This window comes from Nicotiana tabacum, chromosome 17 (genome assembly GCF_000715075.1).
Source record: "Nicotiana tabacum cultivar K326 chromosome 17, ASM71507v2, whole genome shotgun sequence".
NCBI lineage: Eukaryota > Viridiplantae > Streptophyta > Magnoliopsida > Solanales > Solanaceae > Nicotiana > Nicotiana tabacum.
In genome coordinates, this window is record NC_134096.1 from 21,217,279 (window position 1) to 21,242,097 (window position 24,819).

Consider the following 24,819-nt stretch of genomic DNA (forward strand, 5'->3'; position numbering starts at 1 on the left):
ATGTGATTTTTTCTTGGTCTTTAGCTCATGTCCTGAACAGAGATCTTCTCAAAGACAAGGTTCTAGTCTTTCTTGCAATTGTTATTGAATTCAGTTATATATACTTTACACTAATTCTTATATTATAGTTTAACTTGTTATAGCATTTTATTAATATAAGTTAGAACTTAGAATCTTTAAGAATTATTTCTTCCGCTAGACTAAAATCGATCGACCACTTCCGTGGTACAATAGGATTTTCTGTCCCAACAGTTTCTTTTCTAGCTGTAGATAGCACTCGTGTTTTTCTTTTCTTTTGTTTTGGTTAGTTTATTACCTTATACTATAGAGTTATACTCCTAATTAGCATCGTCCTAACTCCCGGGCATTGTTTTTGTCCCGCTATGAGTTTTTTACACACTTCCTTTTTTAACTATTATTTTAAAAAAATAGCATAATTTATTGTTTATTTTATAAAGAGCACCTTTTTTTTTCATTATTAGCATATTACAAAAATTAAGCCCAACATTCATCTTCTTCACTCCATTTTTAAAAATTCGATGCATATTTGAATGCCACCTAAATTCAAGATGTATTGATTTATACGTCTTTTATACTTTGTATATCAAGTATCACTTTAATTCAAAATGTATTTTTATGTATATAATTTTTGTATATTTATTTGTGAAGTGCCATCTTATTTTAAGATGTATTTTTAATGTATATTTCAAATATATTTTATATGTCAAGTGCCATTTTAATTCAGGATGTATTTTTTATATATATGTTTTTTGTATATTTATATGCCATCTTAATTAAATTTAAGATATATTTTTTATGTATATTTCACATGTCTAAGTGTCATCTTAATTGAAGATGTATTTTTTATGAATACTTTTTGTATATTTTATATGTGTTAATTCAATATATATATTTTTATATACGTTTTGTATATATCAACGTATATTATTATCGAAGTAAGATGTTTATGTTAAGAAAGGAAGAAAGAAGGAAGAGAAAAACTTAAGAAAGATAACTAAAAAGAAAACGAATGGAACAAATTTAGAAAATATATTGGATTCGGCAGAAGATGAAAAAAAAGAAGGAAAACTAATAGATAAAGAGAAAAAAAGGAATAATTTTTGTACAAAGAATTATTGACTTTCCATTCAAATTGCTTATGTTTAGAAATTAATAATTAATATTCCTATTTTAATGGAACTGTGTGTTACAAATATAAATATTTTCCTTCTACAACTGTAATATTAGATTTCATGCTACGAATTTGTTATATTTCTTTTAAAGTGTAACAGTTATATATAACTAATAATGCATACGATTAAAAAGCGTACCAAATAAGATATTATTAATATACAAAGTGGGTGAGAACAAAAAAAAGAGTCCAAATCAGTTATTTTTTGCCACATGGCATTCTTTGTTATTAAAAATGTTTTCTTACTCTTTTTATTTTTGTTTTACATTTTTATTCTTTTCTTTTTCTTTCTCTTCATTATTTTTCTTCCCTCCTTTGCCTGAACTCACGCTGGAAGGAGTTCGGGTGTTTGCTAGTTGCTACAACTAGTTTTTGGGAGTAGAAAAATAGTTTTCTCTTTTACAGGATTTTGACATGGGGTATTAGGACCAATATTAAAATAAAAGGATTCAACAGAAAGAAACAAAAAAAATAGGCAAAATACACACCAGCTTCTTCTTCTTCGACGAGGGGGAGAAAATGGACAAAAATAAAAATGAAGAGAGGAGTAGGGGGAGGAAGAAAAATGGACTCACTATAACAAATAAAAATGAAGGGAGAAAAAAGAGAGAGAAAAGTGGTAAAACCCTATAGCTAATTGAGATTTTTATACTAATATTATTTCTGAATAAGATTTTATAGTATCAGAGCACAAAGTGCATAGTTAATGACTACGTTGCAGAGGCGAAGTTATGCAGATTTCTGATAATTTTGGCATATGTTGCATTTAAAGAATTTGTAAGGGGAACTATGAGGGAATGAGATTTGTTACATTATGTGGAAACTTCTGTGGAAAATGGAGTTTGAATCTGGAAAAATGAATGAGGGTGTTGAGAAGAAAAAGGAGAAATGAGTTGAAGAAAATTAGTTGCCGGAAATGTCTGGAAATTCATTTTTTCAGTGAAAATTCCACATTTTCTGGCAATACGCGCTCAATTAAGGTGGGGAATCGTGACAAAATTATACTACGTAAATAGGGCAAAAACAGTTTTTTTTCGTGCATAAGGTAATGTAATCCAAAAATTGCTTTAGGTTGCAGGTTTGAATTCCCTATTTAAAATTCCTGGCTCAACCATAGCAAAGTCATGTCTAATAGGCACATTTTGCACAAATGTTCGCTGGCCTATAAGTCATGACCTCAATCGAGGTGTAAATGAAATTTTTTGGTATGCTTGGGGATTGTCTATGAATTCTGCCTTTAGAGATCCACTGGTCTTATGCTTCATGCTTGGAGGTTAGGTCCCGTCTCCTATTAAGTTAAACGTTGTCTTCGCGCTCGTGTGTTTTGGGATTGTCTATGAATTCTCCCCTTAGAGATCTATTGGGATTCTACTCCATGCTTGGAGCTAAGGTCTCGTATCCTTTTAAGTAAAACATCTTTCCTCGCGCTCATGTCTTTTAAAACAATGGTTGGAAGCAAGGCCCTGAGCATTTACGTTTCTGGAGATCCCTGCTTTCTTCCTTGGTAAACATAGTGGTTTGAAACGATATTTTGTGTATTTTTCATACTTTGATATATGTGCGATTTGCTAAAGAGTTAGTTGTATTCAAATTTGTCAGGTTAAACAAATTCCTGAGACGTTCTTGTCAACTGATCATTACTTCCATTCATTCATCAGTCCGCTTATCGAAGAAACACATGCTGATTTGCTCTCAGGCGTGAGAGCTGCCTGGCAATCTCCTGCACTTGAGGTTATTGATGTCAAATCATCAGCAGATTTTAAGCCTCCTAGGGCTTTATACTACAACATTTGGTTAAATAGAGCTAGCGAGGGAGAAAGAGTTAGAAAAACATATGAACCAGGGGTTGGAGATCTGATTGCACTATCAGATGTGAGGGCGAAAAGCATTGATGATTTCAACAGACCAAAGAGATCATTTCTCATTGCATTAGTACAAGGAAAAGATGTAGGTTCAGACAGGCTATCTATCCTGTCTTCGAAGACTATCCCATTTAAAAAACCAGACAGGGAAAAGGGTGAACGAGGAGACAGACTCTTCATTGTTTACCTTTCTAATCTTACAACGAATATTCGAATATGGAAAGCTTTGAATTCAGACATGGAAAGTGCCAACTTGAACATAATTAGGACTGTGCTGAAAGTTGATCCAAGTGTTGTAAGTAAATTTCTGTCTCTCTTACTCTTGTTGCAGCCATTCTGAAGGAATATTTTATGGACTCTTTCCCTATTAGTTTTGATCTACAATTTTCCTTGATTAAGGTCTAGTAAATTTCAATTATTTTGCAGGATGAAGAGAAGTGTGTTCTTTGCTCCTTCAGTGAAACGAAAGCTAGTGCCATATCAAATCACAGGACTACCATTGAGTCATTTGGGCTAGATAATGCTCAACAAGAGGCTGTTATAAGTTGTATTGCTACAAGAGAATGTGGCCACCGGAATGCTATTAATCTAGTTTGGGGTCCTCCTGGAACTGGCAAAACAAAAACAGTTGCTTCCTTACTTTATCTCCTGTTTAAAATGAAATGCAGAACTTTGACTTGTGCTCCCACAAACATTGCTGTCTTCGGAATTATAAAGAGGGTGATGCAACTACTACAGGATGGTCTGGAATATGAAACATACGGATTAGGAGATATAGTTCTATTTGGTAATGGGAAAAGAATGGGCATTGATGATCATGAAGACCTGTTCGATGTATTTCTTGATAACCGTGTTGCGGCTCTTGGGAGCTCTCTGTCTCCTGATCATGGGTGGAAAAATCATATACTGTCCATGGTATCTTTTCTTGAAGATCCTGAAGAGCAATACCGTGAATACTTGGGAAAAGAAAAAGAAAATAAGGAACATAACACGGATGATGTTGAGGTGGAAGAGAAAGCAAGGATTACAAGTATAAATGATCAAGGACTAGATAAGAATAGGAAGAGTAAGCTGCGGAAAACATTCGTCCGTCAGACCTTAAAAGATAACGAGAAGATATCAAACGATGAAAAAAATTCGCAAATGAGATCAGTTGGCAATGCGAACAAGGTCAATTCTGCTGTGAGCATTCAGAATGAAGGGGAGGCAAGAAACAAACAAGACGGTAGTTGGACATTTGAGGAGTTTGTTATCAATAAATTCAAAAGGATCCAGGAGCAGTTGACATTTTGTCTAACAAGCTTGTACACTTATCTTCCTACTTCTTTCCTTCCACTAGAAGTAGTTAAAGATATGATCAGAGTTCTTGAGATGCTTCAAACTCTTGAAACACTGTTCCGCACTGTGGCAACATTCAAAAGGTCAAAAGAAATTCTGTATGGAGTTGAAATTGTTACAAGGAATAATGGGAGACATTTTCGGAATATGTATGCAACTAAAACAGAAAGCATCAAAATATTGAAATCTCTTAGCGAGAGAATCTCTCTTCCTAATATCACTGATATTCGAAGTTTTTGTCTGAAAGGTGCATGTTTGATTTTCTGCACTGCTTCTAGCTCCTCAAAATTGTACACAGAAGGAATGATCCCTCTGGAGATGGTGGTAATTGATGAAGCTGCTCAGTTGAAAGAATGTGAATCCATTATTCCCCTACAGCTCCCTGGTATCCGTCATGCCATACTTATTGGGGATGAGAAACAATTGCCTGCAATGGTTCAGAGCAAGGTTTTCTGTTAATCTTGTTATTATGATACTTGTTTCCTAAAAGTTGGCTTTGTTGCTCTTATATCATTGACATTGTGTCTATTATTGACAGATCTCTGAGAAGGCTGACTTTGGAAGGAGCTTATTTGAGAGGCTGGTAATAATAGGGCACAAGAAGCACCTTCTTAATGTTCAATATAGGATGCATCCTGCAATTAGTTTGTTTCCAAATAGAGAGTTCTATGAAAACAAAATTATGGATGGTCCGAATGTGAAAGAAGCAATGTATGAGAAGAGATTTCTTAAAGGAAACATTTTCGGTTCCTATTCATTTATTAACATAAGCAGTGGAAAAGAGGAGTATGATAACAAACACAGCACAAGAAATATGGCAGAAGTTTATGTCATTGCTGAGATCGTTGCCAACCTTTATAAAGGTAATACTTCATCTTTCAGGTACTTCATTTATGCTTATAATGAATTTTTCATGTTTTCAGTTCTGTATTTTGATTAGCTTGGAAATCGTGTTGGAAAATCTGATTTATTTTTTCCTAACTATAGAATCTGTTGCTTCAAGGCAAAAGGTTTCTGTTGGTTGTATATCTCCCTACAAGGCTCAAGTTTTTGCAATTCAGCAAAAACTTGGACAGAAATATAGCACAGATGTCAATAGCTACTTCTCAGTGAATGTACGATCTGTTGATGGTTTTCAAGGCTGTGAAGAAGATGTGGTTATTATCTCCACTGTTCGTGGTAATGGGAGTGGATTAGTGGGATTCCTTTCTAGTCGTCAGAGAGCAAATGTAGCACTGACTCGAGCAAGGTACTAATTTATTGGACAACACTGTTACATGTAAAATTATTGAATGTTGAGGATGATTATACTGCCATCTTTTGGTGGTAATTCAGTGATAGAACAATTGATGAGCATGCTCTTAGTTGTTTCATTGGCTTTGTACACAGGTTCTGCCTTTGGATATTAGGGAATGCCACAACATTGGTTAACAGTGGTTCCATTTGGAAGCAATTAGTCATTGACTCCAAGGCTCGTGGTTGTTTCTTTGATGTTCATGAAGACAAGAGTTTGACTCAAGCGATCTTGAGCGCTACCATTGAAGTTGGCCAGATTGAAACTTTACTCAGCATGGACTCCCCTCTATTCGAAACAGCCAAGTGGAAGGTATGCTCCTTCATCTGGCTTATAATGGATGTTTTTCTTTTTTTGAGCCAATTGATTACTTTGGAAAATTTGAAAGCATTACCATTTCTTTGTTGTGTAACTCATTGGCGAAAAGTACTTCTCGCATGTTTGTTTGTTTCTTGGGATGGCCAAAAAGCTCATCTGTTGATTTTGGATTTTGCTAGTAAGTGTTTTTGGTATTCTTTCTTTTCCAGGGATTAATTTTTTTATTTTGTTTTCAATTTGGGGAAATCACAGGTTCTCTTTAGTGAGGATTTCTCAAAATCCTTGGCTCGAATTAAAGATGCCATGATCCGTGCAGAAGTGATTTCCCTTTTGGTGAAGCTTTCAAGTGGTTGGCGCATGTCAGGAAAGCACAACATTTTCTACAATAATGGTGGGAATTCATCTGAACTATTGGAGATCTACAGTGTCAAGTACCTAAAGCTGATTTGGACAGTAGATATTCTGCTAGAGAACTCCACATACTATCAAGTGTTAAAAATCTGGGACATCATACCAGGTTATCAGATACCAAAACTGGCAAAGGACATTGACATCCTTTTTGATGTTTATACAGTGAATATGATGAACCGCTGCAAATGCAAGTGTGTTGAGCGGTACATACATGTCTTAATTCTTCCTCTGATGTATTGCTGTCTCGCCATCTGTTCTTAAAAAACTATACCAACATTTTCTGATTATTGAAGAATTATTAGGTGCTGACTTCACAAGTCTTCATTCTTTTTGTAGAAATTTAACACTTCCAATGACTTGGGCAATTGATGGAAGTGATGATTCAATTGACAAGAACTTGGCACGTCAACTGGCTCCTATGAGTTTCAGGTATACACCAGTGTGTTCAAGAAGTTCCGAGTGATTCTAGGGTGTATATGTTCTTTAAGGGAGCAACAGAAAATAACAGGAGAGAAGAGCCTATTGTAGAGCTTTATGGTGAAATAAGCTTGTTTTTACTTCCTCATTTCATAGGTGGACACGATTCTTTCTGATTAATTTTGCCTTAGTGAACTTAGATGAAGCAGAAGTGTGATTCTTGTTGCCCCGTACATGTCACTCGGAAATTCTTTGATTTGTGATAGTGATGTTTTCTTGCCTCTTCCAGAAAAATGCAAGAGTTTAAGTCACAAGTTGTCTCAGATAGCAATAATGTTAAGTTAAAAGAGGAAATTGAAGATTCTTACCAGATGAAGATTCGATGTCCATGTGGAAGCTCATTACAAACTGAAACAATGATTCAGGTTTTACTTCAGTACTGAATCCCTTCATCTTCCTTAATTATGAGAAATAAACATTTACATGCAAAAATAATTCCTGTGGATTGTTTGATTGAGGAAAGTATCCTCTCATCTTCACATTCTGTTTCAAAGAAAATGCCTAATTGCTTTTTGTATGCTAAGCATCTGGAATTTATATAAGGATTTTTTCCTCTAATTTAAGCCTCTACCCAAAAGATAACTGCAAGTAACAATAATAAGTGGGATTAGTAACCTGATAAATAAGGCAGGCGACCAGCTACAATAGGTCTAATTTGTGTAAAATTTATTTACATGATCCTATATAAATTTAAATTGTTAGTCAATACAATTCATTTGTGTCTTATTAAGGAATTTCACATGCAGTGTGAAGATAAAAGATGCCGCACATGGCAACATGTGAGTTGTGTCATCATTCCAGAAAAGCCCATTGAGGGGGGTGCTCCGCCAAATCCTCCTGAGACTTTTTACTGCGAATTATGCAGATTGAGTCGTGCGGACCCGTAAGTATCACTTATTCTCTGTTTACACCTTGCTTCATGAGATTTTCTTAAAACACAGGATGTTATGATGCAAACCCATTCTGTTTTTTTCTCTGTTAAAGGCCATAGTCCATGGAGTCATGTATACTCAATTATCCTTTCTTCCCCCCTTTCTTTTTTTTTGGGGTGGGGGGGGGGGGGGGGTTGTTTGGTCGTTGGGGTTGTGGGGGAAGAACATTAGCTATAAACAGACTGGATTAGTCCATTTAGTAGAGCAAGTTAGTGTCATTTCAGATTTTTCTCTTTTTAGGTCTGATATCTCTAGGCATAGGTTGTTTGGTCGTTGGGGTTGTGGGGGAAGAACATTAGCTATAAACAGACTGGATTATTCCATTTAGTAGAGCAAGTTAGTGTCATTTCAGATTTTTCTCTTTTTAGGTCTGATATCTCTAGGCATAGGAATTAGATATTTAGGCTTTTTCCTGATTCGAAGCTTTTAAGCTAATCATTACTTGGTTTCATCACTGTTGCGTATCTTCAGCTTTTTTCTTCTATCAAATGAGCTATTGTTTAGTCTTCCATTATATGTGAATCTTAAGTAGTATGTATGAGAATGAAGCAATAGTAAGTGCAGAATTCTCCGCTGTAATTTGCTATTTGTAAAGATTCATACACAGGATGTGGATGCTAACCTGGGATCTCCAATGCGTGGCAGTAAAATCTTAAAAGAGCTGGGTTTTTATTAGACTCTTTAGAGCTCACACTTTCATTTTCCGTGCATATGAGTGCTTAAGTGACACATTGAGTTGTTGACTTGTTTCTGACATTCGCTACATACGGAATTGTAAATGCTTTGACATTCACTGATTGAATTGTATATATGCAGGTTCTGGGAGATGATTGAAAACCCTTTATATCCTGTGAAGTTGGCTTTTACTGGTGTTCCTGCAGATGGGTGAGTTTCCTGTACCTTGTTATTTTTGTGAAGATATTCTGTCCACGAAATTGTTCAGTTACTGTTCTTTGCTGGGTTTAAGCTTTCAATGTTTAAGGTGTTAATTCCTTGATCAGTCAACAAAGTCAAAGTAGAGAGTTTCTGATGCCTGTTTTGGTGGTTACTAAGAAAGGATAGTTTTATTTCTTTACCCTCAAAAGATAGGAAGGGCTGGGGTTTGGTTTCCAAAAGTTGGTTGGTGCCATTCCATTTTCTCCCTTCTGATGACTGGTGTAGATGAGAGGCACAAAGAAGGGAATTAGATGAGGAGATCTTACTTTGTCTCCTTCAATCATGTATCTTGTGCACATGCAAGTTAGTGTATCAGTAAGTGATATAGATCTTCTGTTGGCATTCAGATCTACACCGTCTTGTAGGTCCGATGTATTTGTCCATTTAAAAGTGAAGAATGATATTTCACAATGTAGGACTGCCTTCATAGAGGTTGTGAGATCTACACCCTCCACTTCCAACCTAGAGGTTGTGAGTTCGAGTCACCCCAAGAGCAAGGTGGGGAGTTCTTGGAGGGAAGGGAGCCGAGGGTCTAACGGAAACAGCCTCTCCACCCCAGGGTAGAGGTAAGGTCTGCGTACAAACTACCCTCCCCAGACCCCACTAGTGGGATTATACTGGGTTGATGTTGTTGTTGTTGTTGTTGTAGGACTGCCTTCATATAGAAACAGGTTACCTTACTTAAATTACTTTCATTTACATCCAAATGTTATGGAGCATCTAAAATATATGACTTCCTTTCGTCCTGTCTGTTATGCTTTTGTCTGCTTTCTATGTTAAGTTTTACTCTAGAACATAGGAAGATTCACCTGTTGAGTGGCACTTCCTCTATCACAAAAGCCATAGAATGGCGGGATTTGGGGTATGAGGGTCAGTGAATCTAAATGTTCAGAGTGAATTTGGATGTTGATTCTTAGATTGTTCGAAATTAGATTCACATATTTAAAAGGTACATAAAAATATATATTATTATAGTTAAAGCCTCTAAAAAGTGCGTGAAAATCTTAGTCAAAGAAAAATATGTTTAACTATATAGTAATAATGGCATTCTTTTAGGGCTAAGGGGGTGTTCTGTTAATAAATTTGTAAACATATAAACTACTCTTAGGAGAATTTTGTATGTGCTTTCTAGGCATGACTATTATGACTCTTCTTCAATGTCCTCTTCATGCTGTATTTTGGTTTGCCTTTTTGCTTGTTCTACTGTGAACTTACTGCCTTATCATATTCACATTATATTGTGGTGATGCGAGAATGGACCCGTTGTGAATCACTTGTTACATTTGCAATTTTTCAGCAGAAACATTGAACAGAGGATTGAGAAAACATTTCAACTCACTACAGCGGCGAAACAGGATTATGATCTTCAGGTTGTTGGTTGAATAATGACTTGAGTTTAAGTAGGAACTCTGTATTCATAATTTTTGTTTTATAACATTTTCAGGCTTGGTGCATACTTCTCAGTGACAAGGTACAATTTAGGATGCAGTGGCCACAGCATGCTGATTTGCAGGTCAACGGTATGCTCTATTATATCTTGCTTAAGTAAATGAAGAAAGTATATTTTTTTCCAGTAATTCGTTGTGGGTCAGGCATATCATATGTTATATATGTTTCCTCTCTCCATTGCGAAGGCACTGTCAGCTTTAATATATAATATGCAGTTGTAGGACTCACTGGTGCAAGGAAACTTGGAAAAATGTCTTTTGCTAAATCCGAAAACTACAATTTCCATAAACTGGATAGAAATTGATCTACACTTTTATTTTTGTTAGTGATTTATTTGCCAGTTCAGTAACTTCATTTATATTTGAACCAACAGGAATTCCAGTGCATTGCATAGATAGAACTGGCTCACAATTGTTGGGTGCAAATGGTCGAGATTATGGTGCAATAGTGAGTATTCAGTTGCGCATACCCTGCCATCTTCTACTTTTTGGGAGGGGCAGATTAGGTGTATATATATGATTATATGTGCTGTTTTTGTTTTGCTAAGGCAAAACTCTCCGTGATTACTTCTCATGTTTATTCCTTGCTTTATTTGACAGATCACACAGTGCTCCAGAGATGGAATAAACAAAATTTTATTAGGAGGACTTGATGCCCGTGTCTTTTGCTTAGGGGTTAGACTTGTAAAGCGACGTACTTTCCAACAGGTAGTCAAATCTCTCTAATACACTTGTAACTTATTTGTTTCAAAAGCAAATCTCGTATTAAATATTTCAGAGAAGTTTTGAAATTTTATTTTGGAAAAATTTATTGTGTATGTGATCACATTTTCTCATCATTTTCCCTATTTTATAGTATTGCCCATTAGCGGCATAGTGTGTTTCTAAGAGGTGTGCACTATATCTATCTTAGACGAGCAGTGTCTGATGTTATTACCGAGAGTCAGAGATCTCTGAGACTAGATCGCCCGGTTATGTTTCTTAGACATGTTTTGCGTTTGACTCACATAGTTGTGTTGCCTCTTTGACTCTTGAGCAAAGTTCAACACAATGACTTTACATATAGGTTGACTAATAATGGACATGTACAAGTGCCTGGTCCTGTTACTGACTCTTATGGTGTCTGAATAACATTATCTTTTCTGTCTAGATTCTAAACATGATCCCTAAGGAGCCTGATGGTGAGATATTTGAAGATGCTCTTGCTCGCGTTCGCCGTTGTGTTGGTGGTCGAACAGCCACTGAAAATGCTGACAGCGACCCTGACCTTGAAGCAGTGGTTACTGATTTTGTTCCTGTCAATCTTCGATGCCCTGTAAGCAAATACCGATTGTTATCCTCTTTTTTTCACTACCTAGGTAGCGGCTAAAATGCTATAGTTACATTACACAAAAATTGCTTATTCTATGGGATATATCGTTACCCCTCTCTCTCTCTCTTTCTTCTTAATGAGATAAATATAGATGTCTCGACTGCCGAATCCTTATCCTGCAAACAACTTGATTCTGTCTCTCTCTCTCTCTCTCACACACACTCACTCTCACAAACACACACACACACACACACACTCTCTCTCTATTTTTTTTCGCATGTATGATGTAACAGTCAAGCTTGAAGCTTCCAGATTGTGCAGTTGCACCAAGTGGCAGTAGCTTACTCCTAGACGTCTCTTCATATGCGACAATAAAAACTGCGTTGCGCATTATTTCTGCATCAGACATGATTTAAGTTTTTATATGATTGTTTAAAACAAGAAACAGTGGATCTATGTCTTCAAAGCTGAGACTTATTATTCCTTTGAGGCCAGAGGCGGATCCATTTAAAAATTTTTTAGCATTGAACCCATTATATTTTTAAAGTTATGGGTTCATCTCTACTATTTTTTAATTTTAATAAATTTTTACATATAAAGTTTTACTCCGCGTCGAAAGTTATGGATTCAATTGAACCCGCCGAGTATATGCTACATCCGCCCCTGTTTGAGGCATCACCTTGTCAAGACAGATGGTGGACCACAAATTAGCAGAGGGTGTTAATAGATAGATGTTGGCTTACTTTATATGAACTTCCTCCTCCTCCTAATATGTGATAAATTCCTTATCAAGGGAGGATAGGATGTATTTAATTTGTATTATTTCCTTCCATTAGATTTGATTTATTCTTTGTTGGTTTCCTGCCAGTTTACCACTTTGTGACACAGTACGAGTATTTGATTTTCTCGTTATGTACAGCTGAGTGGTTCGAGAATTAAAGTTGCCGGACGATTCAAACCTTGTGTCCATATGGGTTGCTTTGATCTTGAAGTCTTTCTTGAAATGAATCAAAGGTCGAGGAAGGCAAGCATCTAGGACCCTGATAATCTAAGTTTCTATCAGTTTCAGATAAAAAATCTTTGTCATGTAAACAGCTGATCTATTTAGTAACAAATATCGTTCATATTATTGCAGTGGCAATGCCCCATCTGTCTCAAGAACTACTCTCTGGAGGATGTCGTTATAGATCCATATTTCAATCGGATCACTTCTCAGGTTTGGCTAGTTATTTCTTGTGATCATACACTGTTCCAACCTTGTCATTCTCTTTTTTGTTCACTTCTCAGATAAGACTAGTTATTGCTTATGGTCTTAATTCCATTATCCTTGTTATCCTTATAGATGTAATTTATATGCACTGACGATGTAAAACAACCTTATTGTTTTATTTTTAAGGTTACTAATTTCACTGATTATAGGCAGTTACTTGTGCTTTTATTTTAAATGACCGTGATAATATGTAAACATTTACATCATTAGTGCGTAAAACTTAAAGACTTCATTCTTATTTGTGCTTTTTTTTTTTGGCTTTTGTGGTACAGCTGCGAACTTGTGGAGAAAAAGTGGCAGAAGTTGAAATAAAACCTGATGGTTCTTGGGGGGCAAAGGCAGATGGGGATGTGGGACATTGGTACTTACCTGATGGCATTCTCATTGAATCTCTGGATATATAGAGTCAATAACCCAAGCCTGGAATTAATTCTATAAAATACATATGAAACATTATGTTATCAAAGAACATTTACAGATCATTGGTTAAAAAGTGAGATAGTAAGTGTTTATATCCTAGAACTTAGTGGATATTTTTATTGGATCAAAATTTTAATTCAATAGATTTGTATGTCGCTATTTATTTTTTTGAATATATATTTAATCTTCTTTGACATTTTTCTATTTCTAGTATGTTCAGCTTAGTAGTTTGCTTGATACTATGACTACTATTCTTTTTGGTTGAATACGTCAGTGAAATGGTAACATGTTTTTTGTTTCGCAAGTCTTTCCATGATTTTATAATCATAAAAATATTTCCGCTCTACAAGTAAACAGGGAAACTTAAGGAGGAATAATTGATCCGAAGATTTACCAAAAAAATAAAAATTAATTGCTCCCAACATAATGGCCTCACTCAAACGGAAAAGACTCTAATATTAGCATTAACATATTTGCTGTATATTGTCTCATCTCTTAAGGCTTTTTTACCCCCTTGCAAAAATATATTTAACAAATATATTAGATTGTTTGTCTATTGTAGTTTTTATCTTTCTTTTTTTAATTATTTCGTTTAAATAACATTTCACTAATTATAAAATAAGAATATTTTCTGCATTTTGCACTTTTACTGAATATTTTCTTTTGTGATTTATATCATATTCTATTCTTTTAAATAATTTGGCCATCTATTTACTTTTGCGAAACCGTAAAATCACTTTTTTCCTAAACCCAAGAGAGGAAAACTGTAAATAAAGAACAAAAATAAGAAAGGATTAATATATGAAAACTCTCTAATTTGTCAATGTTTTACATCAATCCATATTTGTCACGATCCAAAATCCCAACTACGAGGTTGTGATGCCGCCTAACATTCACTTGTCAGGCAAGCCAGCCCTAGTCCAACACTTATCCAGTTTTAGTAATTTAAAAGCAAACGAAAAAGAATCTAAGTCTGAAATACTGATAATATGATAAACTAAAACCAACACAGTCTAATCTATACCCAGACACTAGTGTCACAAGTACATGAGCTGCTAAAAGTGCTACAAACAAGGTCCGAGATAAAATACAACTATCCCAATGAAATAAACAGTATAAAAGATAAGAAGGGGACTTCAAGGTCGGTGAATACCATGCACCTCTACCTCAAGTCTCCGGATAAATGACAGTCTAAGCAAGCCCCCTCTAAACGCTATTGATACAAACACCAAAATATGTATACGAAGTGCAGAAGTGTAGTATGAGTACAACTGACCCCATGTACTTCGTAAGTGCCGAGCCTAAACTCAACAAAGTAGTGACGAGGCTATAACAAGGCACACACAATAAACCTATACGAGTATAAGTAAAAATAATAGAATAATAGAGCGACAATGATTAACGTGAAAACCATAAAAGAAAATACATAATATAGGGCCCCAGAACATCATCTATGCTCAAATTCACAATACAACGCGGATACAGAACCAAGACTCAAGAACAATCATAATATAACTTCTCAGTTGCGGCGCACAACCCGATCCACACACATACATATACCAATACCGTTGCGGGGTAAATCTGATCCCATATACAACATCAATATCGTTGCGGCGTGCAATCCGATTCCAAATATCATATCAATATCCGTTGCGGCATGCAACTCGATCACAAACATCATTTCAATATCCGTCGTGGCGTGCAACTCGATCCCATATATATATATATGGGATATATAACATGTATGTACAATACTATAACCAACTATAGCGTATTTCACAATAAAATGCAATAAGGGAATTAAAAAGATAAAGACATAAGACAAATAAAAGCGGCTATTTTCAACATACAAAACATAAGGCAAGTAAAGGCAATCAATAAATAAAGATACAGATACATAAAAACATATAGCAAATTAAGACATGTAACGAACGATAGCATGAATTTAACAAGGCAAGTAACAATTAAAGCTCCGAATGAGTAATAACATGGAATAAAGAAAGCATGGTATAAATAAAAAGCATGGTACATGGTTAACCTATGACAACACATATGCACTCGTTATACGCCGGCCCCACACATAAATCACGTAGCAAATAGACCAATCAAGTCCTAATTCCCTCAAGTCTAGATTAACAACCACACTTAACTCTTTTCAAAATCCAATCAACAATCAACCACGACTTTTCCTTTAGAACAAGCCTGTAAACTAGCCGAATCTAGCCAAATATCATTCAAACAATCCAAAACAGGCTTTAGAAACTACCCAAGAATGAAAAAGTTCAATTTTGATCTTATATGAAAAAGTCAACAAAGGCCAACCCCGGGCTAGCTTGGTCAAAATTCGAGATTCAGACCAAATCCTGATTACTCATTCACCCGCAAGCCCAGTTATGTCATTTGTTTGTAAATCCGGCCTCAATTCGAGGTCCAAATCTCAATTTCTAGCTTGAAATTCATAGGTTGGATGAAGAAATTCATGAAAAAGTAATGTGAATTGATGGAAAATAAATTAGAGTTTCTTAGAAGAAAAAGCTCTCAAGAAATCGCTTCAATGGAGTCTAGGGTTGAGAAATGGTGTAAAATGAGTTAAGTCCTATTTTTTCCAACTTTTACCCAACTGCAGATATCGCAATTGTGAATCGCTAATTGCAAATATGATCAGTGTCTCAGCCTTACAGTACTCACAAATGCGATATTATGTTCGCATTTGCGAAGGACTACTCACTCACAAATACGAGCCAAGCTTCGCAAATGTGAAGCTGCTCTACATGACACCGTGTCACAAATATGACTCAAAGAGCCGCAAAAGTGATCACAGCATAGTTCGCAAAAGCAAACCTTTATTTACAATTGCAAAGATCCATCCCCCAGCCCATGTTCGAATTTATGAGCCTGACATTGCAAATATGAGGCTCACAATTGCGATCAGATTTTCGCACATGCGAGACCTGCAACTTCACACCAGCAACTCCTAAGCATCAACAGTTCCAAAATCAACTATAACACATTCGAAACTCGCCTGAGTCCCTCGGGCTCCAATCTGAACATTCACACAAGTACAATAACATCATATAAACTAGCTTGCTTACTCAAATCATCAAAACAATATTATATTGAGAATCGATCATCAAAACTCAAGGATTTTAAGTTTAAAATTAAATTTTACAATCTTTCGCATAATGCACCGAAACGCCCTCAGGTCACTTGGAACCCCAGCCAAACATGCGTACAAGTTCAAAAATATCATACGAACCTACCAGAATTCTCAAAATACCGATCTGAGGTCGTTTACCAAAAATATTGATTGTGAGCAACTCAAACCTCATTTTAGGGCAAAAATTACTTTTTCTTTGAAGTTTTCACACAACCTATCCGGAAATCATCACGGACTACGTATGCAAGTCATAAATAACCAAATTAAGCTACGAGAGGTCTCGAAATATAGAAAAAGGAGCTAGTGCTCAAAACAACCTGTTGAGTCATCACATTCTCTACCTCTAAAAGAAACGTTCTCCCTCGAACGGGCATAGAGATGTGCCTAAACTGGTAAATAGGTGGGGGTATCTACTCCTCATATCAGACTCGGAATCTAACATAGTGTCACGCCCCGAACTCGGGGAGCGTCGACCGGTGCTCAATCGAATGAACCCGGTCAAGCAAGCCTGTTAGATACTTTCTACCCAAACTCACTTATGAATAAAGAGAATTCATATTTTCGTTACTTAAACAATAAGGAGACCATGTATACAATACCAATTCATTAATTAGTTACTTCATTTTAAAGTCTCAAATTACACACATTTTCATGGTCTGAAGTGGAACATGTAATTCAAACACAACATAACTTGTTTGACTTACCAGCACTAATATACAACCCACACTATGTCTACGGAGCCCCTAATAGATACAAAAGAATACTATGATAGTGCCGGCAACAAGGTACCCGTCTATACCTCAAACACAATACACAAGGAACAAAAGATACATGACCCCGAAATGAAATGAGGCTCACCAAGTCAGATGCGTAGAGGGTGTACCACTATCACTGATCAATGTCTCCTGCCGTGGAACCACCTGTATCCATTGAAGATGCAGCGCCCCCAGCAAATCGCATTACACCCTTCATGGGGGAAACCTTCAAGAATACCCAATCATCTTCTTTGAACTCCAAATCCCTACGACAAATATCTGAATAGGACTTCTAATGACTTTGAGCAGTTTTCAACCGCTCCTTAATAATATTAACCTTTCCATAGCCTGATGCACAAGGTCTGGCCCTATCAACTCTGCTTCCCCAATCTCGAACCACAAAATGGGAGATCTACATCTCCTACCATATAAATCCTCAAACGATGCCATCTGAATGCTAGCATGATAGTTGTTGTTGTAGGCAAACTCTATGAATGGAAAATGATCATCCGAGCTACCTTTGAAGTCAAGAACACAAGCACACAACATATCCTCAAGCGTCTGAATAGTCCACTCTGCCTGCTCGTCAGTCTGCGAGTGAAAGGTTGTACTAAGATTCACCTGAGTACCCAAACTTTGCTGAAATTTCTTCCAAAATTTAGTCATGAACTGTGCTCCCTGATTAGAAATGATGGAAACTAGAGTGCCATGCAGCCTGGAGATTTCCTTGATATACATCTGAGCATACCATTTCGTTATGTCGGTAGCCTTAACAGGTAAAAAGTGTGTTGATTCCGTGAGTTGATACACATTCACCCAAATCGAGTCAAACTTACGAGGAGTGAGAGGTAGTCTTACCACAAAGTCCATATTAATAATTTCCCACTTCCACATTGGAATTTCTATGTTCGGTGCCAACCCACCGGGCCTTTAGTGTTCGTCCTTCACTTGCTGACAATTTGGACATCTCGCCACAAAGTCCGCTACATTCATCTTCATATCATTCCACCAATAGGCTTCCTTAATATCATGATACATTTTTGTAGAGCCCAGGTGCACGAAATACCTAGAAGTGTGAGCCTCGGTCATGATTCTCTCTCGGAGACCATCTTCATTTGGAACACATAGACGCCCTTGGTACCTTAGTGTACCATCACCCATGCCAAGAGAAAAGTCCATGGTCTTATGTTTATGAATCCCCTATTTCAATTGTGCCAACAATGGATCGTTGTATTGCCTCTCCTTGACTTCCACAACAAGTGATGATTCAGCCCTATTTTGCACAATCACCCTACCTTCACTAGAGTCCACAAGATGAACTCCCAAACTAGCCAATCGGTGCACTTTCTTGCCCAATGGCCTTTGATATACCTCCAAGTGTGCTAAAATACCCATAGATTTCCGGCTAAGAGCATCCGCCACAACATTAGCCTTCCCCGGATGATATAGAATATCGATGTCGTAATCCTTGAGTAACTCAAGCCATCTTCTCTGCCTTAGATTTAATTCTTTCTGTTTGAAAGTGTATTGTAGGCTCTTATGGTTCGTGAATATATCTACAAAGACCCCATATAGATAATGATGCCAAATCTTTAATGCAAATACCACCGCCGCAAGCTCTAAGTCATGTGTTTGATAGTTCTTTTCATGATTCTTGAGTTACCTAGAAGCATAAGCTATCACATTTCCATGTTTCATTAATACACACCCGAGTACGATTCTTGAAGCATCACAAAATACCACAAACCCATCCGTACCCTCTGGTAGAGTCAACACCGGTGTCGTAGTTAATCTTGATTTCAATTCTTGGAAGCTCCTTTCACAAGCATCTGACCATTAGAACTTGACCGCCTTCTGCGTCAATTTAGTCAACAGAGAGGCAAGAGTAGAGAACCCCTCTACAAACTTTCTGTAATATCCAGCTAAGCCTAAGAAACTATAAATCTCTGTTGTGGTAGTAGGTCTAGGCTAATTCTTCACGGCTGCAATGTTTTGGGGGTCAACCTCAATTCCTTCACTAGAGACAACATGACCCAAGAACGCGACAGATTCAAGCCAAAATTCACATTTCGAAAACTTTGCATACATTTTGTGCTGATATAGGGTTTGTAAAACTGCCTTGAGATGACCAGCATGGTCCTCTTAACTTCGTGAATATACAAGGATATAGTCAATAAACACTATCACAAAGGAGTCAGGAAAAGGATTGAAGACTGGATTCATAAGATCCATGAATCCCGTCGGGACATTCGTTAGCCCAAAAGACATCACCAAAAATTCAAAGTGTCCATATCGGGTTCTAAAAGCTATTTTCGGAATATCCTGCTTCCTGATCTTCAATTGGTTATACTCGGATCTTAAATCAATCTTGGAGAAGTACATAGCACCCTGTAATTGATCAAACAAGTCATCTATCCTTGGCAATGGGTACTTATTTTTTATTGTAACCTTGTTAAGATGCCGATAGTCAATACACATTCTTAGCGATCCATCCTTCTTCCTTACAAAGAAAACCGGCGTGCCCCAAGGCGGCACACTCGGCCGGATGAAACCCTTCTATAATAAATCCTTCAATTGTTCCTTTAGTTCTTTCAATTCTTTCAGTGCTATCCTGTAAGGTGGAATAGATATAGGTTGCGTGCCTGGCATCATATCAATCCCAAAATCTATCTCCCTGTCTGGTGGTATCCCAATGAGCGCTTCCAGAAAGACCTCTGAAAATGCATTCACAATTGGCATAGACTCAAGTGTAGGTGCCTTAGCATCAGTGTCCATACCTGGACCAAATGGTAAATACGCCCCTTGTTGACCATATTCGTATCCTTAAGGTAAGAAGTAAACCTACCCTTCGGTACCACATCATCCCCCTTCCACTCAATAACTGGATCATTTGGAAATTTGAACCTAACGGTCCTGGTTCGGCAATCAAGCTTGTCAAAACATGAATAAAGCCAGTCCATCCCCATTATTACATCAAAATTGACCATCCCCAATTTAATAAGATCGGTCATGGTGTCCCGACCACACAATGCGACAACACAATCCCTATAAACCCGCACGGCCAAAATAGACTCACCAACCGGAGTAGATACATAGAATGACTTTGACAAAGTGGAACTGGGATCAAGAAGAGCATACACATCATGAGATTTTACAGTTAATATATATGTGACATCCTCTGGAGAAGCCTCTGAATTCTGGCGACCCCTCATAGCATAGAAACAGTTGGATCCTCCCAAACTCTGGAATCTCCCTCCAGGCTGACCCTGCTGGTAGGGTCCCGTGTTGCCCTGAACGGGCCTGAAATGGCTCCACTACTGCTGACTGGGCCCTGATGTCGGTGCACTAACCGAAGACTGAGCAAAGGACTAAGATGGTCCTGACGACCCTCCCCTGAATACTGACCTGCCTCCACCAGAAGAACTACCAAAGTTACATGCGGACCGGGCCTTATTGTTGCCCTCTCGCTCTATTCTGTTCTTCAATTTGTGTGTCTATGTGGCTTGAGCGAATGCCACCATCTTCCCATAGTTCATATCAGAATTCAAGGCAGTTGTAGCGGCCTTATTATTTACCAAGGGACTAAGGCCCTACACAAACCGGTGCACTCTAGCCTCCATAGTGGGCAACATGTAAATAGCATACTTGGATAGGTGGGCAAATCTCATATGGTACTCCCACACACTCAAGCTACCTTGCCTTAGGCTCTCAAACTCAGTGGCACGGGCTGCCTTAGTCTCGGCAAGCAAGAAATGATCAATAAAGGCATCGGCAAACTCACCCCACCTTGCCGGAGGGCTTCCCTCCTCACGGAACTCCTCACATAGCTCAAACCAAGAATATGCCACCTCTTTAAGGTGGTAGGAGGCAAACTGCACTGCCTCAACCTCAGTAGCACGCATAACTCAGAGAGTCTTGTGCATCTCATCAATGAAGTCTATGAGGTCCTCCTCTGGATTAGTACCCGTCAACACTGGAGGATCTAAATGAAGAAACCTGTTCACCCTGGAACTAGCAGAATCCCCTAGTTTGCTCGAAGAAGTAGGTGTAATATTCGATCTCTGGGCCTGGGAAGCCACTATCTGAACCAATATGTGTATGTCTCCCCTAAGGTCCCCATCAGAAATACTAGGACCGGAAGTTGATGCTGGAGGTGGATGGAATATTAGTTGGAGGAATCGATGCACCCTCAATGGCGTAAGAACTGGTGCAATCTGAACATGAGTAGAATCAGGCAGTGTAGTAGTTGGGGAATTATCCTCACCCCTAGCGTGCTCACCCGCATCACCAAGTTTAGTATTTCATGCTCACCTTTTTCACTTTCAAACATCATCATCATCATCAACAACAACAAGGAATTTTAAATCAAGCTTTTTTAGTACACAAGTGAGCAATTAAGAGTCTTAGGCACATAGAGGTGTTTCACAAAATTTGGCATAATAGGCTTCGTTTGAACTTGACTTGAAGTCGAAACATTTTTAATCCACATCCCATACTTTGAATACATTCTCAAATGATAAAATAACATGATAAAAGCATTTAACATAATAAAAGCACATATATCTTTCAACACAAGCTTATTCGGAATAGCCAATTTTATAATGAACAACTCGGGACTTACATAAATTACATGAATACCGTGGGATTCAATTCTAAGAGAGGAGTTTAGCCAACATACCTTGCTTGAGCTGCCATTTAGATTACCACAACGTCCCAATACTTCTAGAAATTCCAATCAACTAGAGATATAATAAAATTGAACCATAATTAGGGAGAGATTCATGGTTTCAACTCATTTGAGCATTTTATCAAATACTAGATGTGCAAATTGGTTACAAGGTTCTTCCATAAGATTTCTTTCACTTTACAACCCAATCTTTACCCATTTGGGCACAACAATCTTACCACAAATCTTATTGGTACATGCATGTATATATAATACTCTCACACCCAAGAATCATACTCCCAATCACCCATCTTTTACCCCAAACTCGAAATTGAAGACTAGGGTTAGAACTTTACCTCTTTAGTGAAGATCTTGTGAGATTTCCTTGTTGGATTTCAAAGCTTGGACAAGATCTTGATGAACAAAGCATTTGAGCTTATTCCTCTCTCTAGAACACTCTCACTTCTCTCTAAAAATACTAGATTTTTGCCTTCAAAATGAGCCCCATAGGTTATTTATCATAATAGGGTCAGGTTATAAAAATCAGAAAATGGACCCTCCGATTCCAAGTCTGCGATCGCAGAGTTGATGTGTGGCCCGCATAATGCACTATAGACCTATTCTGCGGTCATATAATGCCCCGAAGAACTTCCCTCCAGAAATCTCCATGATTATTCTGCGATGTATTGTGCGGTCCGCGAACCAATTTTGCGGCCGCATAATGGACCGCAAAAAGGTCCAAAAATTAACGCAAGTTTCTGTTTCACTCTGCGACGCTTATGGGCTCGCGAAACGGACCGCATAATTGCCTTCTTCTGCCAAAAAATTTAATCAACAATTTAGTGCATTCTTCAACCTAAAACGTATGTACCGTGGCGATATCGTCAACACATAAGTCTACCTCGGAACCACAAAATCTTGGGTTTTCAGTAAGATTTTACGGGGCCTTACGCATAACCTCCTCGATCGGCTGACCTCTCCCTTGCACTTTCACAGAAGGAAAATTTTTAGACCTCAACTTCCGAACCTGCCGGTCTAGAATAGCCACTGGCTCACATAGGTCAGATTCTCATTAAGTTGCACTGTGCTGAAGTCTAAAACATGTGACCTGTCCTCATGGTACTTTCGAAGTATGGAAACATAAAATGGTGGATGTACCCCTTATAGGAGAGGAGGAAATGCAAGCCTATAAGTAACCTCCCCAACTCTCTCCAAGATCTCAAATGGTCCAATAAACCTCAGGCTCAACTTGCCCTTCTTTCCAAACCACATCATGCCCTTCATAGGAGAAACTCGGAGAAGAACCTTCTTACCCTCCATGTAAGCCACATCTCGAACCTTCTGATCTGCATAACTCTTTTTCTTGGACTAAGCTGTACGAGTCGCTCCTAAATCACCTTAAACTTTTCCAAAGCATCACAGACCAAATCAGTGCCCAATAATCTAGCCTCCCCGACTCAAACCAGCCAACCAGCGAACAACGTCGCTTCCATATAAGGCCTCATACGGAGCTATCTGGATGCTCGACTGATAGATGTTGTGGTAAACAAGCTCTGCTAGAGGTAAACACTGGTCCTACTGACCCCCAAAATCCATAGAGCATGCACGCATGTCTGTCACGACTCAAACCGATGGGCCATGACGAGTGCCCGAGTCCTACCTGTCGAACACCCTTAAGCCTACGTCTAATATATAAACATGAAATAGGGGTAGGTCATGCATAACATCTGTCAATAAACTGCCAAATCATGTGAATGACATATGTAAGGAAACATGCCCAAAAGATATATATACATATAGATATGCGAAATACGGTATGGAGAGCCGACAAGGCTGCTATGGACAACTATATATCAAAATAAAAGACGACAAGGCCACACATTATCCAACTATACCTGACTGTCTACAAACCTCTAATAGAGTGTACAACTATATAAAAGACGGGACTGGGACCCATCATACCCACATATGTATAAAAGAATATCGTACCAAAACCCAATGGCAGCTCCGGATCAAATGGAGAACACCAACTCTTGCTGAGCAAGGATCATAAGAAAGGGGGCTGTCAGACTGTCTACCTGAACATACGGGCATGAAACGCAAGCCCCCAGGCAATAGGGGCATCAATACGAATAATGTGCCGAGTATGTAAGGCATAAAAATCAATATATAAAAGACATGAAAGAAACATGGAGTAAAGGACTCAACTTGTAAGTCTGAATAGCTCTGTGAATCATGAAACATTTATAGTTTCATGCATATTCGTATAAATGTCATATCATGCATAATTATATGCGTACATAACATCATCAAGCCTATGAGGGCATTCATCATATCATCTCGGCCTCAGTGGGCGAAATCATCAACGTATGCCAACTTATCACGTGGTGGTGCATATATAACGTCATAACCTTTTCCCATACCCCATATACATATAATATATGTGTATATAATGCCATCTAGTCATAGGTCAATGTACATGTATAAATGAATGCAATGCATAAGAAGTAAGTCAATAAGACCTCTTGGGATGTCATAAGAACAATATGCCTTCGATTAATATCACGAAACTTTATCACTTATGTATTTTTTGAGACCCATGAACAGACAATATAATAGGACATATGGGGAATCAAGAACATAGGCAACACTAGTACTTCTAAGAATATAGCCATTTATGAAAGCTGCATGTTTGCTCATTTTGTTGTATCATATGGATCATGCCAAAATGAAAGAAGGGATAGCCTTAACATACCTTATAGAAATCTGTCCAACAACAATGCTAAACTCAGCTCACTGGACCTTAATCTACAATAATGGCAGTGAAGCTATTGTCAAGCTATGAATGACTCTCTTATTTATATAACGAAAGTAACTTAATCTGTAGCAAAACGGGCATCATTTCCCCTGATTTTACTATTCCTTAATCCTACTATGGGCAAGACAACAACATAATAAAATCACCAACTCAAAAATAATCTAACTACAATTCGGGACCTTTAATACAACAAAAAGCCCAAATATACCATAA

The 24,819-nt window shown here is 37.6% G+C and overlaps 1 protein-coding gene across 2 annotated transcripts; it reads left to right on the top strand.

Annotated features, from left to right (window-relative positions):
* The first annotated feature begins 1,548 nt into the window (after positions 1-1,548).
* On the top strand, positions 1,549-13,404 carry LOC107780673 (uncharacterized). 2 transcript variants are annotated; one of them, XM_075234084.1, is made up of 19 exons: positions 1,549-2,696; positions 2,792-3,349; positions 3,481-4,839; positions 4,931-5,255; positions 5,380-5,641; positions 5,782-5,998; positions 6,257-6,618; positions 6,752-6,844; positions 7,122-7,257; positions 7,639-7,775; positions 8,641-8,709; positions 10,061-10,130; positions 10,205-10,280; positions 10,583-10,656; positions 10,809-10,916; positions 11,359-11,523; positions 12,440-12,544; positions 12,656-12,736; positions 13,063-13,404. In XM_075234084.1, exons 2-19 carry the CDS (start codon positions 3,293-3,295, stop codon positions 13,192-13,194), a joined length of 3,828 nt encoding a protein of 1,275 aa, XP_075090185.1. In that variant the 5' UTR covers positions 1,549-2,696; positions 2,792-3,292; the 3' UTR covers positions 13,195-13,404. The 2 variants fall into 2 exon arrangements, with proteins under 2 accessions (XP_075090185.1, XP_016456724.2); XM_016601238.2 differs by having other exon boundaries at positions 1,550-2,696; positions 10,058-10,130.
* Positions 13,405-24,819: the final 11,415 nt, after the last annotated feature.

Coding starts and splice junctions, on each gene's coding strand:
- LOC107780673 (XM_016601238.2), top strand. CDS start 3,293: ATGGAAAGTGCCAACTTGAACATAATTAGGACTGTGCTGAAAGTTGAT. Junction 4,840..4,930: donor CTGCAATGGTTCAGAGCAAG/GTTTTCTGTTAA, acceptor TATTATTGACAG/ATCTCTGAGAAGGCTGACTT. Junction 6,845..7,121: donor CTGGCTCCTATGAGTTTCAG/GTATACACCAGT, acceptor TGCCTCTTCCAG/AAAAATGCAAGAGTTTAAGT.